The sequence below is a fragment of the Meleagris gallopavo genome, chromosome 5 (assembly GCF_905368555.1).
Source record: "Meleagris gallopavo chromosome 5, MGAL_WU_HG_1.1, whole genome shotgun sequence".
Taxonomy (NCBI): Eukaryota; Metazoa; Chordata; class Aves; order Galliformes; family Phasianidae; genus Meleagris; species Meleagris gallopavo.
The window spans coordinates 43009264-43029922 of NC_139408.1; the positions used below are offsets into that span (position 1 = coordinate 43009264).

The window sequence follows — 20659 nt, forward strand, 5'->3', positions numbered from 1 at the left end:
TTGAGCTCTTTGTGCTCAGAAGATGCTCTAAACCTGAAAAGAAAGACTGGAGCCCAGTAATTTTTACATTGAACTTCCAGTCACAGACTTCGCAAATTTTTGCAATTGGTATACGTGCAACTGGTCTAGCAGCCTTTTTCATATGTTGCTTTTGTTTTTTTTCTTAATAGCTGCATTGATTCCTGCTGTCAGGGAGGTGAACAACAATCTATATACAGCACAGCATACAGAATATCTGCATCAAGCAAGAAATAGTGCCTCATGTGAAACACAAAAGACAAAAAGGAAGGTAAGTATCCTCACTTAAAAAGCACCCTGTTCCTCCTGTGCACTGAAGTTGTGGATCTGATCGCAAAGACTAATCAGTCGACTCATAAGTAGAAAAGGGCAGATCTAAGCTCATTGGAAGGTTAATAGCTCGGGACCTGAACAGTATTGCCACCTAAATTCTGTTATCAACTGCTTGATGATCCGTATTCAGCTAGATCGTGGTGACCATGGTTATGATATCCTCTATGATCAGCAGGAAACAGCAATATTCTTATTTATGATAGCAATGGTTGGTATCGATGAATGTTGCCTTGGCTCATCACAGAATGAAACCTGTAGCTGTTATTTCAGATAATGAATACCCTGATACTGAATTTAAGCCTCAACACAAAACTCTGTTCTTCACATGATTTCAATGTGTACCCCCCTAATTTCCTAGGATCAGCAAGACATGGGTTCTATGAGCAAAAACTACATCAACTCAAATTTGGATGGCAAGATCTTTCCTGAAAATAGCACATGAAGAGGGCGTGTTCTTTTGCCCCTGCTATGTGCCTTCCCAGAAAGCAGGCCTGATCTGTAATCTTCTTTGGGTTCACTCAAAGAGTACAAACAATAATTTGCTCCATGGTCTGCTGTTCTCTGTTTTTCCAATATTCAATACATCTCAATCCCTAGAATGAACCCTTTGTGCAGGTCATCTTTCATGATGCCAACTCTTGATTGAAGGCAATTTTGGTTATCTCTGGTTGAGACCTTCTCCAGGTGGATATGTGGTAACAGCACTTTCAATCCCTTGTGAATTATACTGATCTGCTGATTATACTTCTCTTCAGTATTCTTGAATCTGGAAAGAGGCAGGTCAAAAGACAGAAGAAACAGACTGCATTTGTATGACAGCTACTGTCTGAGGGACACCAGAGTTGCATGAGAAATTTTAAGATATCAACAGAATTTTGGGAATAAGGAACATAGATTCTATTTTGACTTTTATCTTAAGACTGTGAGTTCATGATGGAGATATGAGGCCTGAGAACTTGCATTCATACTTAAGAAACAAGTATGATAGTTTGGTTGAGAGAAGACCCCCATGGAAGGCTTCAAAAGGCAAAGTCAGCTTATAGCCCCTAGATTTTTAAAATGAAATAGGCCTTAGATATCAGTTGGCCCTGTCCTACACTTCCATACGTACCTTCTAAGAGGCTGTTTCATGTATATTCATAGTTTACAAGACTTTTGCAGAAGGGTCATAAGAATATTTGAAAAATACAAAGCATCCAGTACACAAAGAAGAAAAATATTAATTATTAATGTTATTATTAATAATAAATTAATCTATCCTTTCAGAGCTTTTTGTCATTATCAGTTCAGAGCACCCTTGTCAGCAGAAGAAAAAAGCTGCTAAAATGTAAGGTGAAAATAAGAAGCACATTTGAATCCCTAAGCAACATTTAAACTTGACACAAAATTCAACAATTAATTGAAACATAATTCAGTACACAAAATATATAAGTCAACAAAACCTATGATTTCTAAAAAGGAATTATACAAGCCCATGTGTTCTATGAATAAAGATGAATAATAATGGAATTCCTGATATTTAGTAGAGATCTCTGATATTTTCATTTAGAAATAATTAGAGTTTTTACTGTAGCCTAAGAGAGACGTGGATTTCAGATGAAAAATAACCCACAAACAGATGAGGAATTAATCTGTCTCTTACTTCTGATACACAAATTTTCTGTTCTTTGGCATGGTTCAAATAAAGTGAAGTTTAATGGTTCAAATAAAGTTCAAATGAAGTCAAGTTTCAAATAAACCTTGCAAATAGAATGTGCCAAAAACTTACCCACAAGATCAATGATATCATCTCAATAAGCTGTAAATAAAGAGCACTATGGAATTTCCTATCTTTCACAGAAGATGAGAATTATCTCTCAAAATGCAGAGGCTGAGTCCAGCTCACTTCTAATACAACAAAGGCACACAGTTACACAAGACAAGCACGCAATTACTTTTAAAGAAATCCTGGTGACTTCTACAGTTTTTTCCCAACTATGTCATTGTCCCAAGAAGCATCAACCATAGAGAGATTCATTATAGTGTGAGAGCAGTAGAGTATTAGGGCCAAATTATGCACTCCTTAAACTAATAGAAGAGACCAAATAGTAGATGACAAAATTTCCAAAAAAGAATGCATACAAGCCTTTCAAACAGCGAAATCCATCTTGCATCCATAAAATCTCTGTGAGGACGTTGCTATGTTACTATGATTTTTTTTCTATCAGTGCAGAAGAGGAAATTTGTTTTCCTCCCACACATCAGATACATCTGAGAGATAATTACCCAAATTTATTTTGTCCAACTCTCCACAGATTGAATTTTTCTCAATTTTGGGGAGAGGTGTTACAAGGAGCAGATAGCTAGAACAAGCTACTCAAAAAATTTATTACCCTGAGCTATAGGAATGAGAAAAAGCAACTTCTACATACATAGGAATTTTTTATTTTTCTGCACGCTATGCACATGTATGCCAGAAGTGATCGTTCTTGAAATATAATGTGGATATTTAAGCCCTACTTATTTTAATAAAGCTAAACGCTGATTTCCCATAAGCTGCCGAATAGCTATCTTGTGATAACACTTCCAGTTCTCAAATGGGATGCCAGGAATACATTTGAGTAAGTGGCATCACAAAGAAAATGGTCCAGAGCTGAAAACTACTCCCAGAATATTTTTTTTCTAGCATATATAGTTTCAATAACCAAGATTTGCTTGAAAGTCACTAGCGGCATAGAAGGATGTATGCACAAAGGACTAGCATCCAGCAGTAGGCCTGGACATTTGGCCTTGGCAACAGCAGGTTGTGACAGTCAGAACAGTTTTTTTGTGCTTGTTAACGATTTTAGTTCACATTGCCATGTGAGGATGAACTAGGCTTGCTAGGACAGTTCTTTCTGACTTGATAAAATTGAATTAAATGCATACCATCATGTAGAGACTGAAAACCTAATATGTGTAGCCAAACAGAGCAAAAACCCCTTGTACACTACAGCTTAAAAAGAAGGAAAGAGAATTTGCCTTGTTTTTCTCAACACTGTGAAACCTCATTGCAAAAAACCTGAAGATTCATCTTGATCTACTAGTTACCATAGGAGAACTTCACTTTGGCTTCATCACTAAGTGTAATGAATACCTTTCCCAACTCTGTAACAAATAAAAATTGCACAGGGACTATCTTCATTTTGCCAAGAAGCCATTTGTTAGAGAAGTAGCTAACAGAAATGTGATTGAACGGTCACATAACATTAGCCTCAGCCTCCAGTTCAAACAGGCGCAGTTCAGAAATTTTTCTATGAAAAAGAAATCTGTTAGCAAACACTTCAAAATTTTTGATGCATAGACAAGCTTTGGAAGACTGTGACTTCTCTTGCTAAAGAAAGAATCCCAGAACTAAAAAACTATGGCAGAAATTCAGTAATGAGTATTACTGATTTATGATAAAGCAATTATTTTATACAAAAACCATTCACTTCCCACTTCCGTTGTCCCCTCAAAAGAACTATATGAAATGCTTACTGTGTTTCTTCCTTTAAGAAGCAACTTCCCACAACCAGAGATCAACACTGGCAACTCTCATGATTCACAATTTGTTTCCATTGATTGTCTAGGTATACAGACTCAACTCTTTTTTTTTTTCTTCTGACAAGTCATTAGCTTTAATGAGAGAAACTCCAAGTTCATTCCCCACATAAAACATTCAGCTTCCTGCTCTTTTCGAGGTTTCCACTGCTTTCAGTTGGAAAGCCACGTCATCTTGAAGATTCCAGGACACAGAAACCCATTTCCTTATCAAGCCAAACACCTTCAGGTGTGCCACAGCATGGAATAGTTGATGGTACCTATCATTAATCCACTACTTTGCTCAGCAGAAAGCACAGCTTTCAGGTTAACAGAACACCTGGGAACCTTAATCTGCTGAGTTTGCCCATAATTACTGCTTCATTGTGTTTCTGTTTGTTTCACTATCTCAAAATGGAAATTGCTAGAATCAAACATTCTAAGCATCCTCACACAGTTAATTTACTTTATAGTCTGAAAATAAATGCTCACAAAATAAAATTTACATGAATGCTTTAACTATGAGGTTTTTAAGAAGATTGAGTTGGAATCAATAACATTTAGGAGCTACTGGTGTTTGTTTTCCTGCACAGATAAATGGGGTGTTTAACTGATGTGATGGATTGTTCACAAAACTGAACAGCATTTTAAAAACAGGAAGTACAGAAAACATTCCTGCATTATTTGTCTCTGGTTAACCAACTATCTCCTGCTTGACATTTTAATCTACTGTACTGACTTCAAAATATGTCCCTACAAACTAGAAGTGCCCTTCATATTACATTCTATTAAAAAAAGTAACAGTTCAAACATGCTAAATTCTGGTAATAACAGCAAGCATTTGAAGCATAATGCGACCATCACATTAGTGTTTACAGAAATAGTTGGAAGAACTTCAGGTTAGTCTTTCTAATAAATCTGTAGATTCTGGCCAGTGTTCAGAATTTCTCTGAACATTATGCTATGACTAACCATAAAATGCAAAGTAAAGTATTTGCCATGTTAAAGAATGTATAGCAAAATCAGATACTATCTTAGGTGCCAACAGTTACTCAGCCACAGTACTACAGCTACATAGCAGTATCACAGCAGATGCTCTGACAACAAGAAATATTGCTTACCCTTCCGACCAACCTGAGGTATAGACTGAATGTCCTTGTGCAAGCCTCCTATACATTTTGTGGGAATGCTGTGGGAATGTCTTCCACAACAAATTAAAAATAGAGAAGGGGCAGGTACTGTTGTGCTACTACCCTTCCACCAGTCTTTCCTGGGAATGGCATGCTCTCAGAACACACTTTACTCAGAGCACTGCTTCCCTGAGCACTTTCTATGGGACAAGCAAAATCCAGCCATCCCAACTGGATTCCCATAGCTCTAGAGGACTTTTTACCCAAACGAGGATTAAAAGACTGCATTCTTTTTCAGTCATATATTCTCATTCCAAATGGCTCTCGCTAATTTTACGTTTTGGAAACGACAGCAGAAAAGCAAAGCACACAATTCAGGATACAGGGAGCAGGACTCGGCCACCCTCCCGCAGGGACGCCCAACCGCCCCCCCGAGCACGGCGCGCCCTCCCGGCGCGATGCGGCGCGCAGGCCCGGACAGGCCGAGGCGTGGCCTGCCGCTTTCGCCGCTGCGGCCCGGCTCCGCCTCGGACCCGCTCGGCAAGCAGAGGGCCGAGAGGTGCCGCAGGCCTTTGCGAAGCCTCAGCCATCCCGCCGGCGGGATGGGGCTGGAGACGGAGCCGCTGTTCCAGGCCTGGAGCTACTTCAGGCGGAGGAAGTTCCGGCAGTGCTCGGAACTCTGCTCGCAGCTGCTGGAGGGCGCGCCCGGCGAGCAGGTAGGGGGCCGGGCCGGGAGGCCGAGGGACGGGGCTCTCTACCTGTTGCTGCTGCCGGACAAACGCGCTGCGATCTGCCATTAGAGGGCCGGCGGTGGGCCGCGCTCCTTCCGGCTGAGAGACCTCAGCCAGAGTCATTGTGTGACCGGCTCCGGCGCGGGCCGAGGAGCATCGATCAGCGCTGGGCAAGGCTCTGCGTCTCGCCGAGGCTCGGGCGGTGGGATGTCGGCTCAGACGTGCCCCGCTCGGTGCCCTCCCGTCCCGGCGAGGCGCGGAGCTGTGAGGGTGCGGCAGGTGAGTGGGGCTGCTGGAAGCCAGCTGTGGCAGGAGGGCGTCTCAGGTCTTCCCACACCACGCGCTGAAACTCACCGGTGATTTTGAGCCGTTAAGGGAGGAAAAGCCATCACCAGAAGAAAATCTGCTTACAGGTGTTGCAGTCGATTTTATATAGCTGTTCGGGTATTGCTGCGTGGACTAAAGTGCATAAGAGATGCCTGTTTTACCTCAGTCCAGGTACAAGCGTTGCCACAGAGCAAAAGGTGCTGCCGTCCTGCTCCGTTGACTCTCTAAATGCCAAGTTTCTAGAAACTTTGGATGTGTTGTGTGTTGTTAAGCATCTGTATTTTTTGCTGTTTGTGAATGCTGTTCCTAGATTAGTTTTTGTATGCATGTAAAAAACTGTACTGCTAGATTTAGAAAACAGTAATGGGACTTGACTTTATCATCATAAATACTTTATATTGCATAAACTATGTCTCACAAAGTATCCTGTAGCTGCGGAATTTAAGAATTTTGAAGGTGATCTCTTTTATCACGGGTAAAAAATCTTTAAAGAAAGCTGCGCAGTCATATGATTGTGTAATTTACACCATGTTAGGTTTGATATATAAAAGGTGCTTTTATTTATGATATATATTGTAAGGCACCAATAAAGAACCGTGAGCAGATTGGACATGGGGAAATGGTTTCAAACTGAAGAAGAGGAGATTTAAATTGGATATTAGGAAGAAGCTTTGTATCATAAAGGTGGTGAAGCACTGGAACAGGTTGTCCAGAGATGATGTGGATCCCCTGTCCCCAGAGACATTCAAGGTCAGGCTCTACAGGGCTCTGAGCAACCTGATGTGTTGTGGTGTCCCTGTTCATTGCAGGGGAGTTGGACTGGATGGCCTCTAAGTGTCCCTTCCAACTCAAACAACTCTATGAAAAACTTAAAAGATATTCTAAAAGATATTCCAAGAAAATTGGTCCTGAACAACAAATAAAATTTAGCATGCCTTCTGTGCATGTCAAAAACTTTGAAACTTGTTATGTGCTCTTCAGAAGTATGTTCCTGTTCCCAGTTTTATGTGAGAAACATACTTTTATTCAGCAGTGTATTTCAAATCTACCTGAAAGATTAGAAGGAAATGTCTTTGGTTTCTGTGAACTTGAAATATATTTAGTTGGGCTGTTGCCTTATTTTATCTTCTTGGGAAATCCTTATTATTTCCTGTTTAAGTGGCAATGAATGTCTTTAAATTTTTTTAAAAATGCTTCTTAAGACTAGAATAAGTTTTTTTAACATTTAAAAAATGCTTGAAACACTATTTCAGTCTTTCTCTAAAAATAGATTTCATAGCACAGTGTTCAAGTAAAGCATATGGCAAGTGTGCAGACAGCAGCAAGTAGATTTTGCTTTATATAAACACTTCATCTTAGAGGTTCATAACAGTTCAGACCCTTACAAAAATATAAATGGAGAGCTGGTTAAGGGGTAATTCAGCTAATCAATGTTTCTTTGGAAGGATTATGAAGTATGTTGTGCTTCATTATGTGTTTTTATTTTCAAAATGTAATGATACACAGATGTTTTTTTTGTTTGTTTTTTGCCATTGTTCCTACCTGTTAATCTAAATGAAGAACACTGCTCCTGACAGGAGAAAATCATTATTTATATCCCATTTGTTGTGGTGCTACAGGTGGGAAAAACTACAGTATTGGTTCATTCTCAAGAGTGCAGCTTTATCCAAACTCAAACCAACTTGACATACAAGATATTACTCTTGAAATCTCTAAGTTAAAGAATTTCTAATGATCTAAGTTAAAATACAGCTTTAACGTTCATGGCAGAGTTAACATAGAATGGAATGTTCTTTTTTCAGTCAAATGTGGTCATATTATTTTACCTGTTATTGTAGTCAACACAAAATCCTCCTTGGAGAGATAACCAATAAAAATTAAGCCTGTATTTTATTTTTCTCACGTAAAGCCTTGCAGGTCTTCTCCCTAGCTGTGTTAGGGAGCGCTAAACCACTTTACTTTCTAATGCTTGTTGCTTTCAGGTACCAACCAATCTGTTACATATTTACCCTGCTTGACTTCAGGCCTAGAGAAAACAGTGATGTTCCCCACAAATGTATTTTGTGTGCAGTTGAAATATCTCGAGCTATTTTGAACTTACTTAATACAACATAATGAAAAAACAGATCGCATTTGTGTACTGCAGCATTTACTATGCCTTTAATAGAACTGTTACTTTTTATGAGATGTTTGAAAACGACTTAACTCTGCTGTTGGACACTGAGGCAGTAAGAACTCAAATGAGTGATATATAGTGGTCTTTTCCAACCTTTAATGATCTAAGATTATTTAGTCCAACTGTCAAACCATCATCACTGTGCCCGTTAACCTATGTTCCTGAGTGCCACATCCACACCCTTCTTGAACACCTTGAGAGATGGTGACTCAACCACGTCCCTGGGCAGCCTATGCCAATACCTCACTACTCTGTCTGAGAAGAATTTTTTCCTAATATCCAACCTGACCCTCCTCTGGAGTACGTTAGAACAGACAAGCCAGGAGAACAGTTTTACATCATTATGTGTTTATTCTAAAGGTAGCATATCAGTTACATTTCTGAAGTTATGAATACAATAAAAGAGATCTCCTTAACCTCCTAGCAAGAAAATGGTGCTGTTGTTTATTCACATAAATTAAATTAGTAGTATTTTATTATAATGTACAGAAACATTTGAAACTAAGTATGTATATAATTTTGGGTACCTAAAGTGAAATATCTTGTTTATTATGCTTAAAAAGCACATAACAGTTCTAAATCCTTTGATGATCAAGCCCCATCTTCTTTTATGGAAGTAGTTCTGCAAATCAGGCCCAAGATACGTTATTCTGGACACTAGGAAAGCAAACAAATGGTAACACTTATGGAAAGCTTGGATTAAGTGAGCTGTTGTGCCCTGCAAGGCAGTACTCAACTACTGTAATCACAGTGCCATCTGTTCTCATCCTGTTGTCCCATATTTCATGAAGCACGTGCGTCCCAATCTCTGCAACCAGTGACAGAAGGACCTCAGAGCAGTAGCCTGTTCAGGGAGTCACTTTGAACAGCATTAGGAGGTGATACATACCAAGCCATAGGAGATGGTATCCTTTAAAGAGATATCCAGGAAGGGCTGAGTTAAACTGTGTTATGGACTAGAACTTTTCTCATGCTCAGGCAGCTAGCTTAATCCCTTGTAAGACATGATTTAACGCTGATAAGTAAAAGAAGAGACTAACAGTGCATAATCTGTTTTCCTGCCTGAAAGAACCTGTATTTCTGACAGCCTAGCCACATCAGCTGATCCACTAAATGATATCATCACTTGCAACTGCAGAACTGTTAGAAAGCTACAAACAACTGAATTCAGCTCTTTACAGTAGCCTTTAATTTTTGCCAGTCATAAGTGTAATAAATACATTTTCTGGACGTGTTCCTAATTTCTTCCTAACTGTTGCTCTCTATACATGTATCTTACTATTCAGTATTTGCTTTAGAACATGGTAAGAGAAAGATGACTTGAAGAACTGAAAAATAAGTTTACTGATGGATAATCCAATTAATAGTTACATTTACAATTAATATAATTTGCAACTACATTTAATTGGTGTAGAACTCTTTGAACTCTCATCAGATGCGGTAGGTATTAGAAGCTTTTAGAGATATCATGTAGACCTCTTAGCCAACTGAGCTAAAAATCAGGAATTTTGTTCTGCAGAAGTATCAAATGCCATTATAAACATGGATTCTTATAAAGCACATCAATAAAAATCGAAACACTATAAAATTATTTATGTAATCATAAAGAGATCTTCATTACAAAAATGATTAACATTTTGATAGAACAATAATCACCTCCTATTGAGTTAGATTTTGTGGAAGACTAAAGTACTTTTTCTATACAATCTCTTCTGCATTTCTTCATTTAGGTAGAAAGAACATTGTGTTTATTGAAGTTTATTTTGTTGCTGATAATCTTATCTCAGGATAGATAAAACAGCATGTTCTTTGACTAGCACTCAGGAATACAAACACAGAAAGCACTGATGTTCAATTTAATTATTTTCTATTGTAACCAAGTAGGTGTTGTCTTCTATGTTTATAGTAATAGAATGACCTAGAGGAAATACAATCCGTGACGGTCTCTGTTGATGATCCTGATTAGTTATCTAATCTGATTACCATTCTTTGTTCCATATGTCAGATTCAAGGCAGTAAACCAGCACCGATGTATGAGGTCTGCTCTAGTTTAACAAAAAAAAATAATAAATTATCTAATATAGTTAATGAACATACAGTGGGTGTCCTGCCTTTAACTTGACTAATTGTATACTGTAAGGATTTGCTCTTGTTTATTTGTCCTTTTTTCTCTCAAGCTGTAATTTCAACTACTATTACTTGCATACTGTTTTCTGTAAGGTCGTGATAAAAGTAACACATTTACATGGAATGTGATGTGAAAAAAATATCTTCAACTGAAATCAGTTGTCTGTTCAAAATACTAATTACTAAGTTTATGTATAAAAATTAGTTATATATACAGGGATGTCACTGTTCCTAGGTCATGTATTTTGTTTCTGCTCTTGAGAGGCATTTTTGGGATGTACTGATTTTAATATCCAGCATGTATTAAATCATTCAACTAAAAAACAGATTATAAAATGAAGGTTTTGGTGCTTATTTGTTTTTAGAATAGAGGATACGTAGTCTTGTTTCATTCTTCTAGGCTATGAGCATCAGAATACATCATTTTTCTAAATATATATATATTTTTTTTTAAGAACAAAAATATTTTTTTATATATATGACTCTGCACATTAACATTACTTTTAAAATGCCCTTAGTGGATTTAGAGATCTGGGTTAAATCCTTCCTTCATCGCTTTTGCAATCTTATTAATTTCAAAGGAGCTTTATATGTGTAAATGAAGAATAAATTTGACCTTTTGTTTTGAGGTACAAGCTTATAGGGCAACACTACTTGTTAATCCTCTCAAAGAAATCTTTACTCTGAATCTAGTTCCACTGGATTACTTGCATGAGTAGCAACTACTGGATCCACCTATGTTAAAAGACATTCCATTTCAATGTTGCTTCTCTTGTTTCTATTTAAAATCTTTTTATGTGCTACATTAGTTTATCACAATATGTGAACAGCACACACTAGCACCTATAATTAAGACAGAACAATATTTTTTAGGAAATACAGTTGATCAGTTTTATTTTTTTCAGTGATGAGGGTTTTCACTTTCTGAATTTTTTAGCAGTGTGAATGCTCCTACATAACCACTTTGAGCTGCTTAATTTTTCTTTAAGCTAATGAGCAGTGCCTGAATTAAGATACACAGCTGCAACATCAAGGCATTTCTGAGTTAGCATTGACATAGTATTCCTAACCTTGCCCTCTTTAGTTACTGTAGCACATATGGTATGGAAGATCACCTACTGCTCATAAACAATTTTTCAGTACACCAGATGCACTGTAACACTCGGACACAACAGGATGAATAAAATGCAAGCTGAAATATCACAATGTCCTTTTCTTAGCTAGAACAGCTTGTTTTGTAGGAAAAAAAAACAGCATAACAACATTAAAAGAACTTGGAGTTCATTTAATCAAGACATCTAATATTTAAAGATGATTTCAGTGCCTTACACAAATACAGGTACACCAGACAGCGGAGATCAATCCTTCCATTAATGTTTAGTTCCATGTTCTCCATTAATGGCTAGTTTAGTTTCACACACTCCAGCACTGCTGAACAAATGTATTACAAATGCAGTATGAAGAAAGATGTGGGAGCATTGCTAGTGCTCCAGCTCCCTGCTGTCATGGAATTGATGGAGTAAAAATAGTCAGATTGGAAGTCATAGCCCACGTCTCATACTACAGTGGGAAGTAAGGAACAAGCCCTTACCTTTCTCTTGTTGAAAACCATGAATCAGCAGGGTGTCCTTGCAATAGGAGCTAACAGCACATTGAACAAACACATAAATATGATGACAGCTACACAAATTTTTATAAAGCCACATGTCCTTTTGTTAGTATTTAGCTACATTCACCTCAAGTTTTTAAGCATCTGCAAGTTTCTACTGGTTAGTTTGTTCCTTTGTCTGGATTTTTCTTTTAGTTTATTGGATGATGCAAAAAGACAGCATGATTGTCTAGTAGGCAGTAAATACATCACTTCCATCATAAATGTACAAAAAAAAAATCTGTATTACACAAAGAGAATTGCTTTTATGCACCGGAGGGACATCAGTGTCAACACCACCAACAACTAACAAGGGATTTTATTATACAGGGATTCTAAAGCACATGACTTAATTAAATAGTTAACTTTTAAGAGATTTGCTTGTGTCTTGCATTGCTTTCTTTATTTTTTAATGAAAATAGACCATCTTTCAGTTTTGTTAATCAGTAATCTTAGTTTTGGCAAACATCATACATCAGAAACAAGAAAACATATGGTATCAAAAAAAAAAAAAAAGCACTTGCTGCAAGTCTCCTTTATTTTGTAAATTACTGCTGAACTCAGGAATGCGTGTAAGTTGAGGTAATGCAATAAAATGAAAATTTGGATATATATATCCAGAAATTGTTTGTGCAAGATGAGGTGGTCACAGAATATTTTGATTTAGTTTTGTAATTCCTTGTTTTATCTAATCATTGTCCTTATTGTTTAACATTTCCATTCTTTAAGTTCTCTGTTTAAGTTCTCTGTCTTCTCTTTCAGGAGCACAACAGTGGATACTCTGCATTTCAGGTAAAACTCTTCCCATTAATATAGTTATTAGGTGCAATAATTAGGAAAAAAATCTATTATACCGAATAAGACTTTTTTAATTGTTACATCCTTAGTGATATAAGTGTGTTTTTCATCATTGGCAAGGCAACAGATTTAATAAGAGATATTTTAAATAGGCAGGTTTTACAGTAAGTAAAGTTATTTGTTTCATGTATTTCTTTAGATTTATTCAGCAGCTCAGCACTGAATCTGTATTGAAAAGAATGGCCTTCATCATCTGGTGAGATTGGGAAAAAACACATGTATTTCACAAATAGAACATTTATGTTCATAGGGCTCAGGTTTATTTTTCCTGTAATCTAGTGTAATGGTGGGCGGTTAGCCCTGCTTTTCCTGTTCCTACAGCTCATTCTCCTTGCCTACCTTTTGTGTAGAGTATGAAATCCTGAAGCTGCATGATGATACTTCGCTCAGTTGATGTAAGACAGGGTAATTGAATAGTTTTCATTCTGCCTATATTACTGCAGTGGGAAGAATAGCAATGTGCAGATTGCAGCTTCTTTTAGCTCTAGCCCACAATATTATGTTTTACAAGTCTCCTATTAATTCCAGTGAAGTAATAAGTTGTTTGCATACAAGATGATTTAAATGAAATACTGATAGATATCTTTTTAACTTTAAAGATTATGCTTCACAAGGTAGTTACTGCATTCTGTTGTTGTTTTTAAGATTCTATAGTGTATGGTATGAAATTTGTGGTAATGAAACATTATCACAGTAATGGAACTCTAAATGAAAGGGAAATGAAAATATGTTGAGATTTAGATTTTAAGTTTTGATTAATTTTTTTTTTTTTTTAAAACTTGATTTTTGGCCTTTTCAGGAACAAAAGAAAAATACTTATTTGATTCACCAACAAATCAATTCCAAAGAATTAAGTGAAAAACAAGAGTATTTAACATCAACACTCTTCTTTCTGTAGTTTAGGCTTCTGAAGGAATACTGTGTTACATTTATTGTATTATGATGCATAAGTGCTACAGTTAGAAGGTTCAACGTGGTAGAATAGCAATACAGGGGTGTAGGAGCAAAGAGATTAGCACAGATAGAATGATGTTAAAAAGGAAAAATGCTCACCCATCTCTGAAGATTGAGGTTTGCAGGGAAAACTCCACGAGGGAGGGATCTCCAACCACAGATCATTCTGTAGTGGCAGTCAGCCCTTAAATGGGGTCTAAGAGAGGTGTAGCCACACTCCACCCCTTCTGGTCACACAGCTGAATTGCCTTCACCTGTGCTCCCAGGGCTGACCGTCTTTTTCCAAGTGCTCAATCAGTGACTCAACAGTTACCATAGAGTAACATATTCCTTCCCTGTTTAGTACTGGTTATTGTATGGTTATGTTCTGATTATGAGGCAAGCAAGCAAATTTATTACATTGTGAATATGTGTGTTGTCTGAAATGAACTGTTCATTTCTTGTTCCTACTGTTTAAGTATTCATGTCATAAAAATGCAAGTCTCCTTCATAAACACCAGGCACATTGCTTGTCACAGAACAAAAAATATGGATCCCACAGAGAGAGAGCAGATAATACAAATGAAATCTGATACAATTTGTTTCATGTATTCATGTACAAATTGTCGAGTGGACAAACTTGTGCTAGCTAGAGATGTAAATAATATTTTTATGTTGTTACTTGCAAATACACGCACTTATTGTCTTGGCTATTTGTGATTATGTTAGCCTTCCTCTCAATGTTGGCAGTGTGGCTCTTCCAGTTTTGTGCTCTTGCTAATTTTAATTTTAGTTGGCATTTTTTAGTTTCTGCTTTAGTTTCAAATTAAACCCTTCTAGATTTCCGCTGAGCAAAACGTCTGTGCATTGAAATATGGTTAATTACTGTAAGTGTGTACTTATGAAGAAAAACATTCAATTTTTTCTGGATAACCAAAAACTGCAACACAGAAGGTACAGGGTTGAAGTAGTGATAGCAAAACCCAGGAATACTGGTATAAATTCTCTGTGTAAAGCCCTTGAGAGATGAAATTACTGAGCTTTGAACCATGCATGTGTTACTTGATAAAGGACATCTTTATGAATAAATGGCACCCAATATTTCTGTGAGGGGTCTGTTTTAAAAGAGAAAGGTACATCTGTGAGGTTTTCTTTTAAAAAGTAAATAAATAGTCTCATACTGTAGTTATAATAAAGTTTTGTGACTTCTTATGAATAAACAGCAAAGATTTTTATGAACAAAAAGAATATCAAAACTTTCACTTAATTCTTCTTTAAATAAAAATACCTTCATATCCCTTTGTGTATGTGTATCAATGTATAATTCCTTTTTGCATGCCATGATTTTTCAGATCAGAAGGATCTCTGTGCATATGTAGAAATGATACTTTTGTTTCAAATGGGTCATATTACTAGTAGTAAAGAATTTTTTCCCAAGGTAAATGTCATATTTCTGTAGTTTAAGTAATGAATTTGACATTTTTCTCTGTCTTGCTGCTCTGATCAAGGGTCCTTACACAAATATTGCTATAGGCAATACTCTGATCTACAGTCTGGTTACTAGTGAAGGAATAGTGCATGAAATCCAAGGTTGTTAGCTGTGAAGCTCCAAAATAGGAGCTAAAGACTGTAAAAGCAGCCTAAGAACCTATTTTTCATCACATATTTCTGTCTGATAATCAGAAGACATACTTTTAAAAACATGTTCTCTGATCTTTTTTACTGGAAAAATCAGAATGATGTATCTATGTCTTTGTTAAGAACTGTTCTGATTTAGTGATTAGAGAAGTTGCTACTTTCAATTCCCAGAAAAAGATCCTTAGTATGAGCAGCTTTTTATATCTTTATTAATAGATAAGTGTTTGACTATCCTGAGAGCTCTAATTTCAGCATATTCTCTGTATAGACTTGATTAGGTTCACTTCAGACATGTATGTCTTTGAAAAAAGCAGAGTAACATGAAGGTGTGTTTTTTTACAAAACAATCTCAAGCCTAAGTAGTTTTCTAGAATAATGAAAAATGGTTAAGGATACTGAACATCTAACTTCAAATATCAATGATAATTACAGATTGTCAGCCAACATAAGAATAAACAAAAAGATGATAAAGCAAATCTGGATTATGTCTGTCTGGCCTAGATTCAAATCATCCTGCCCTGTTCCTTTCTCTTCTTACTTGAACAAAGGTTTTTAATTGTGCCTGAACTGGCTGCCTAAATGCCTCCTTAGCTTCTGCTTGGAAGAAAACAAGAGCTAAATATTTTAACATTTTCAAGTATACTTTTTTTTTTTTTTTGGCAGGCAGTTATAACACTGCATAGAAAAATTACATGGTATAAGGGTAGAGGAAAGGCATGGTCTGAGAACTGACAAACAAGAGGTGTCCCATTAAATAATGACTCACATCATGAAATCTATCTGTTATTTAAAGCACATGCACTTCCATGTGTTTGACCTTCAGTTCCATTAAGAGTAGCATCACTCTATTTCTATTTTGAAATGCTTCCTTAGCAAATATTAATGGTTCTTGGGTTGTAGCCCATATCAGAAAAGCAACAAATCAGATTATTTTGATAGAAAAATTTACTTTGGAAAATTTATGATGACCTGTTCAATATCTGAAGGAAGATCAGTGGTTGATCTTTTGGCTCCCTTTATCAGGCCAGTTCTATGAGTACATTACAGACATATCAAGTTATCAAGTAAGTGGTAGGATTTATGGTTATTTTGTTGGTACTGCTGTATGAAGTACCAACTGGTACTGTTTGTTTTCCCCCCACTGATTTGCTCTTTCTGCAGACTACATGAGAGTTGTCACATAGTCTAAGATTATGCTTGCCTTTCCACACTGCTCACATCATCCCCCAAGACATTTAATGCAGCAGTTTGTCAGTTAAGGTCACTAACAAGTTCTCCAGTAATCTCACAATCTGAGATATGCAGTCCATAGTTTTTACAGCTGATGCTCTGAACAAAGGAGTTTCAGATTATCTTTTTAAAAGCTTGTAGATACTTAATGCTACAGTAATTAAAAGATTACTGGTTAAAAGATTTTCCTTCTTTCTCCACTGATGCCTTGGAAAGGCATTACTTTGCATTATAATGGCTTTACTTACCTTCCCCTCCCATCCCAATATAAATAAGGTGTCTGTCGGCTGTGGATTTTGAAAAGCACTTGTAGCTGAGTATGTCTTCAAAAACTTGAGATCTCAGTTGCCCATGACATAAATTAGTCCTAACTTTCATAAGGCATGAAATTCTGTCCTCCAGACTCAGTGACTATAGCTGTTCCACTCCAAAAGAGTTGTCTAACGTCTAATCCCCTTTTTAACTTCATCAAGCAACTGTACGAATAGAGTAGCAGAGAGGCCATTAATATGCTTGCTTTGATTAGCAGGACAAGCAGCACATGAGCCTGCTGGAGCTACTTGACTATGTAGGCTCCCCGTGTGCTTTTCCAAAGATGAGGCCACACTTGAAGCTGCACTTTTGTCCTGCATGTTAAGCAACTCTGACTGTACGTGCAGCATTAGGTCTGCTTACAGTGAATGTTCAGCTATACCCAATTATTTAAATCAATAGCTTATTCAAGCTTACTAAGGCTTTGAGGGGGAGTAATAGTAATGTTATTTTAAAAGGCAAAATTGCTGTTTAGATTATTTAATTAAAGGTGCTTTTCCTTTTACTTTATCCTTATTCAGGCTGCCTGGAGCCTGAAAACACGAGCTTTGACAGAAATGGTGTATGTGGATGAAATTGAGATGGATCAAGAGGGAATAGCAGAGATGATGCTAGATGAAAATGCCATTGCTCAAGTCGCACGTAAGAACAACTTTCTCTTAAGTATGTTGAAGCAACAGGAGCTGTTTTGGTCAGGATTGCCATCAATCATAAAACAGTATGTGTTGAGGTGATGTATTATGGCTTTTAGCTATTGTTGCAAGAATAGTTTTCAGTTGCTTTCTGATTGCATTGATCACATGATTTTGATAGGCTTAGGCCTGAAATTTAGACAGCATTTTGTCAGTTTTTCTTCTAAATCTCTGTAGGTTTTTTTTTCTTCCCATAACTGTTGATTTCTTTCATTCCTTTCTGGCTTCTTCTCCACTGGGAAATGAGGGAAATATATACTCTTTATGTATTATGAATCCCATCCCTGTGCCTAGTTAATTTTAGTTAATTAGTTAATTTTAGATAGAACCACTACTGGTGACTATTGCAAGATGACAGGCAGAAATGCTTGATGTCAGCCTGGCTTAAGAAAACTAGAAAGTATTTAGATTGAGCTAAAGGTTATCTGTTTGGACAAGTCTGTCTTTTTGCTTGAACAGTGAAATGGTAGTGTCTCAGAGGTAATTACATTCTGAAGATGGAAGAAAGAAGAATGAAAAAAAGGACAGATGTGAGGTTTTATACTGGTGAAAAAATTAAGTCAAGAAACTATCTGCACATCAGTATAACTTCAGTTCTTTGAAATGTTTGAAATAAGAACTGTTTATAAGTACATAGATAATAAATAGATGATTTGACAAGAACTGCCTTTTTTAACATAAATCTCGTTTCCTTCCGTACATGTTAACAAAGCAGTGGACACACCAGCAAACGTGTATATCATACCACGCTTTTAACCAGATTTTTAAAATCGTCTTAGATATTCTTATAGGAGTCTATAAAAAATTATAATAGCATATCAATAAAGGTGATGGAAAATCTATATTCATGATATAGTAATTCTTAATGATCTAATGTCAAAACATTAGAAGCTGGGAGAAGGCCTGCCCTGTAGCTGAAGGCTTTTGCCTTAGTTAATTAAGTCCAGGTAGAAAATAAACCATTTTAAAATAGCTTGATCTTATAATTCCAATAGCCTTTATTTCTTAAACGCTATTCTGAGATGTTCTTCTTGAGAGGACAGTCTGTAGTATGTGTACAATGACAAAATTGTCTGCCTTCCCTGAGGAGAAGGGTTCAAATAGTAACTTAAACTAATAAAATGAATGTTGTACAGGTACTAGAGAAGAGTAATTTGAAATTGATAGCATTTCTTTAGGAAAAGTAAAGAGGAACAGCACATACTTCACATCTGTAGGAAAAGGATGAAAGACATAACTAGAGGAGTAGTATACAGAATATTACTTTTTCCCATGTTCATAAGAGGTTTCTTGCAATAATCTAACAACTTAATGATTGTGCAGTTTGTTTCTTCTAGTCTTCCTTCTCTAGTGCTATGACTGCCCACTTTGAGCAAGGAAATTTTCCATTTATTGTAAGACATAGGCATTTTTTAAAGACCCTTGGACAAGTGTGCAGTATCTCAAGTTGAAGTGAGAAATGCTCTTATTTTATAGGACCAGGAACATCTTTGAAACTCCCTGGAACTAGCCAAGGTGGAGGTCCCAGCCCAGCAGTTAGGTATGTGATCTTTTTTTTTTTTTTTAAATGTGATCAGTTGTACATAAGCAAATCCTAAATTTAGCTTCCTAAAATGAAATATTTCAGATATAATTGCTTAAACTCTCTATCAGTAAATTCCAGTTGACATGAGGATAATGTGCTTAATATCTTCAGGCCAGTAACTCAGTCAGGAAGACCTATTACAGGATTTGTGAGACCAAGTACACAAAGTGGACGGCCAAGTACTATGGAACAGGCTATAAAAACACCTCGAACAGCTCTAACAGCTCGTCCAATCAGTAGTGCTTCTGGGAGATATGTCAGGCTAGGAACGGTAAGTTGCCTGACTGTTCTTAGAAAGACAGGTTTCTTGATCATTGTACCTGGGACAAATGACCTTGTATTTGAAATAAAGGTACATTTAAACTCAAGTTTGAAGAACATCAGCATTTTTATTTAAATTGTTTCCAAAGTCAAGTGTAGAAATATTACCTCATTAGTTTGCTAGTCTGTTCATGAACAAAATGTACACCAATCCACAAAAATTAACAGAAATCCACAAATTTACAAGTTTTGTGAGACCAATTTTTATTCACTGAAGATTAGTGAAAGGACTATGGCATGACTTTGCCATAAGCATGTGAAACCTCCAAGTTTTTTAGTTTACTACAAAGCAATTACTAATCTCTCAATATCTATCTCTTCATCAGATAAAGAAAATACAGTATATTTGATTCTGATCTATTGGCCAAATTAATACACTGCAACTGGCATGAATCTTTACTACCACTTAACATCATATTATTTACAAATTCTCACTATCATGAGTATGAACTGATCTCCTTAAACCTTTCTGGAAGATTTTTTTTGTTCCATATCTCACCTGACTTCAGTCCATATAACTGTGCAAGCTACATGCCTTTGCACACTGTGGAAGTAGTGAAGAGAGGGAAATAAAAGGAATTCCAGAATATAGTTCATGCAACCTTTTTCACAGGGAGTGTATGGGAGTAGGACAGATTCCTGACTTTCAGAAAAGATGAAAATCATGAAGAAGAATCCCTATCACAAAGCAGAAGAATACATCTACAACTGCATTGTTTTTCATCCTTTTGGTATATTGCTAATATTTTCAGAAATTTCTGGAAAAGTGTAGAGGTTCTTCCCACGTAAAAGCCTATTTCTTCCCTTCAGGCTTCAATGATAACAAATCCAGATGGCCCTTTCATAAATGTGTCTCGACTGAATTTATCAAAGTATGCTCAAAAACCCGAACTGGCAAAGGTATGTAACTATTTTGGTTATCACTGTGATATCTGTTTCTAATTTTCTGGCATCATTCTTATGAAGCTGTACATGGGATTGGGGATAGAAACAACGGAGAACTTTGTTCAAGATGTAAAATTGAGAAAAATTGTATCTTGCTTATCTTTTATGTTCTGGC

The 20659-nt window shown here is 36.6% G+C and overlaps 1 protein-coding gene across 3 annotated transcripts in view; it reads left to right on the forward strand.

Moving 5' to 3' along the window:
• Positions 1–5479: 5479 nt before the first annotated feature.
• The window catches only part of TTC8 (tetratricopeptide repeat domain 8), a 36366-nt gene continuing 21186 nt past the window's right edge, over positions 5480–20659 (forward strand). The window contains exons 1-6 of one of the 3 annotated variants that reach the window (XM_010711809.4): positions 5480–5737; positions 12793–12822; positions 17523–17643; positions 19170–19233; positions 19390–19549; positions 20410–20499. In XM_010711809.4, the coding sequence (XP_010710111.2) occupies positions 5480–5737; positions 12793–12822; positions 17523–17643; positions 19170–19233; positions 19390–19549; positions 20410–20499 (723 nt within the window). Of the gene's footprint in view, positions 5738–5791; positions 6032–12792; positions 12823–13027; positions 13085–17522; positions 17644–19169; positions 19234–19389; positions 19550–20409; positions 20500–20659 lie in introns of those variants that run through there. The other 2 variants (XM_019615818.3, XM_085225475.1) reach the window with 2 other exon arrangements.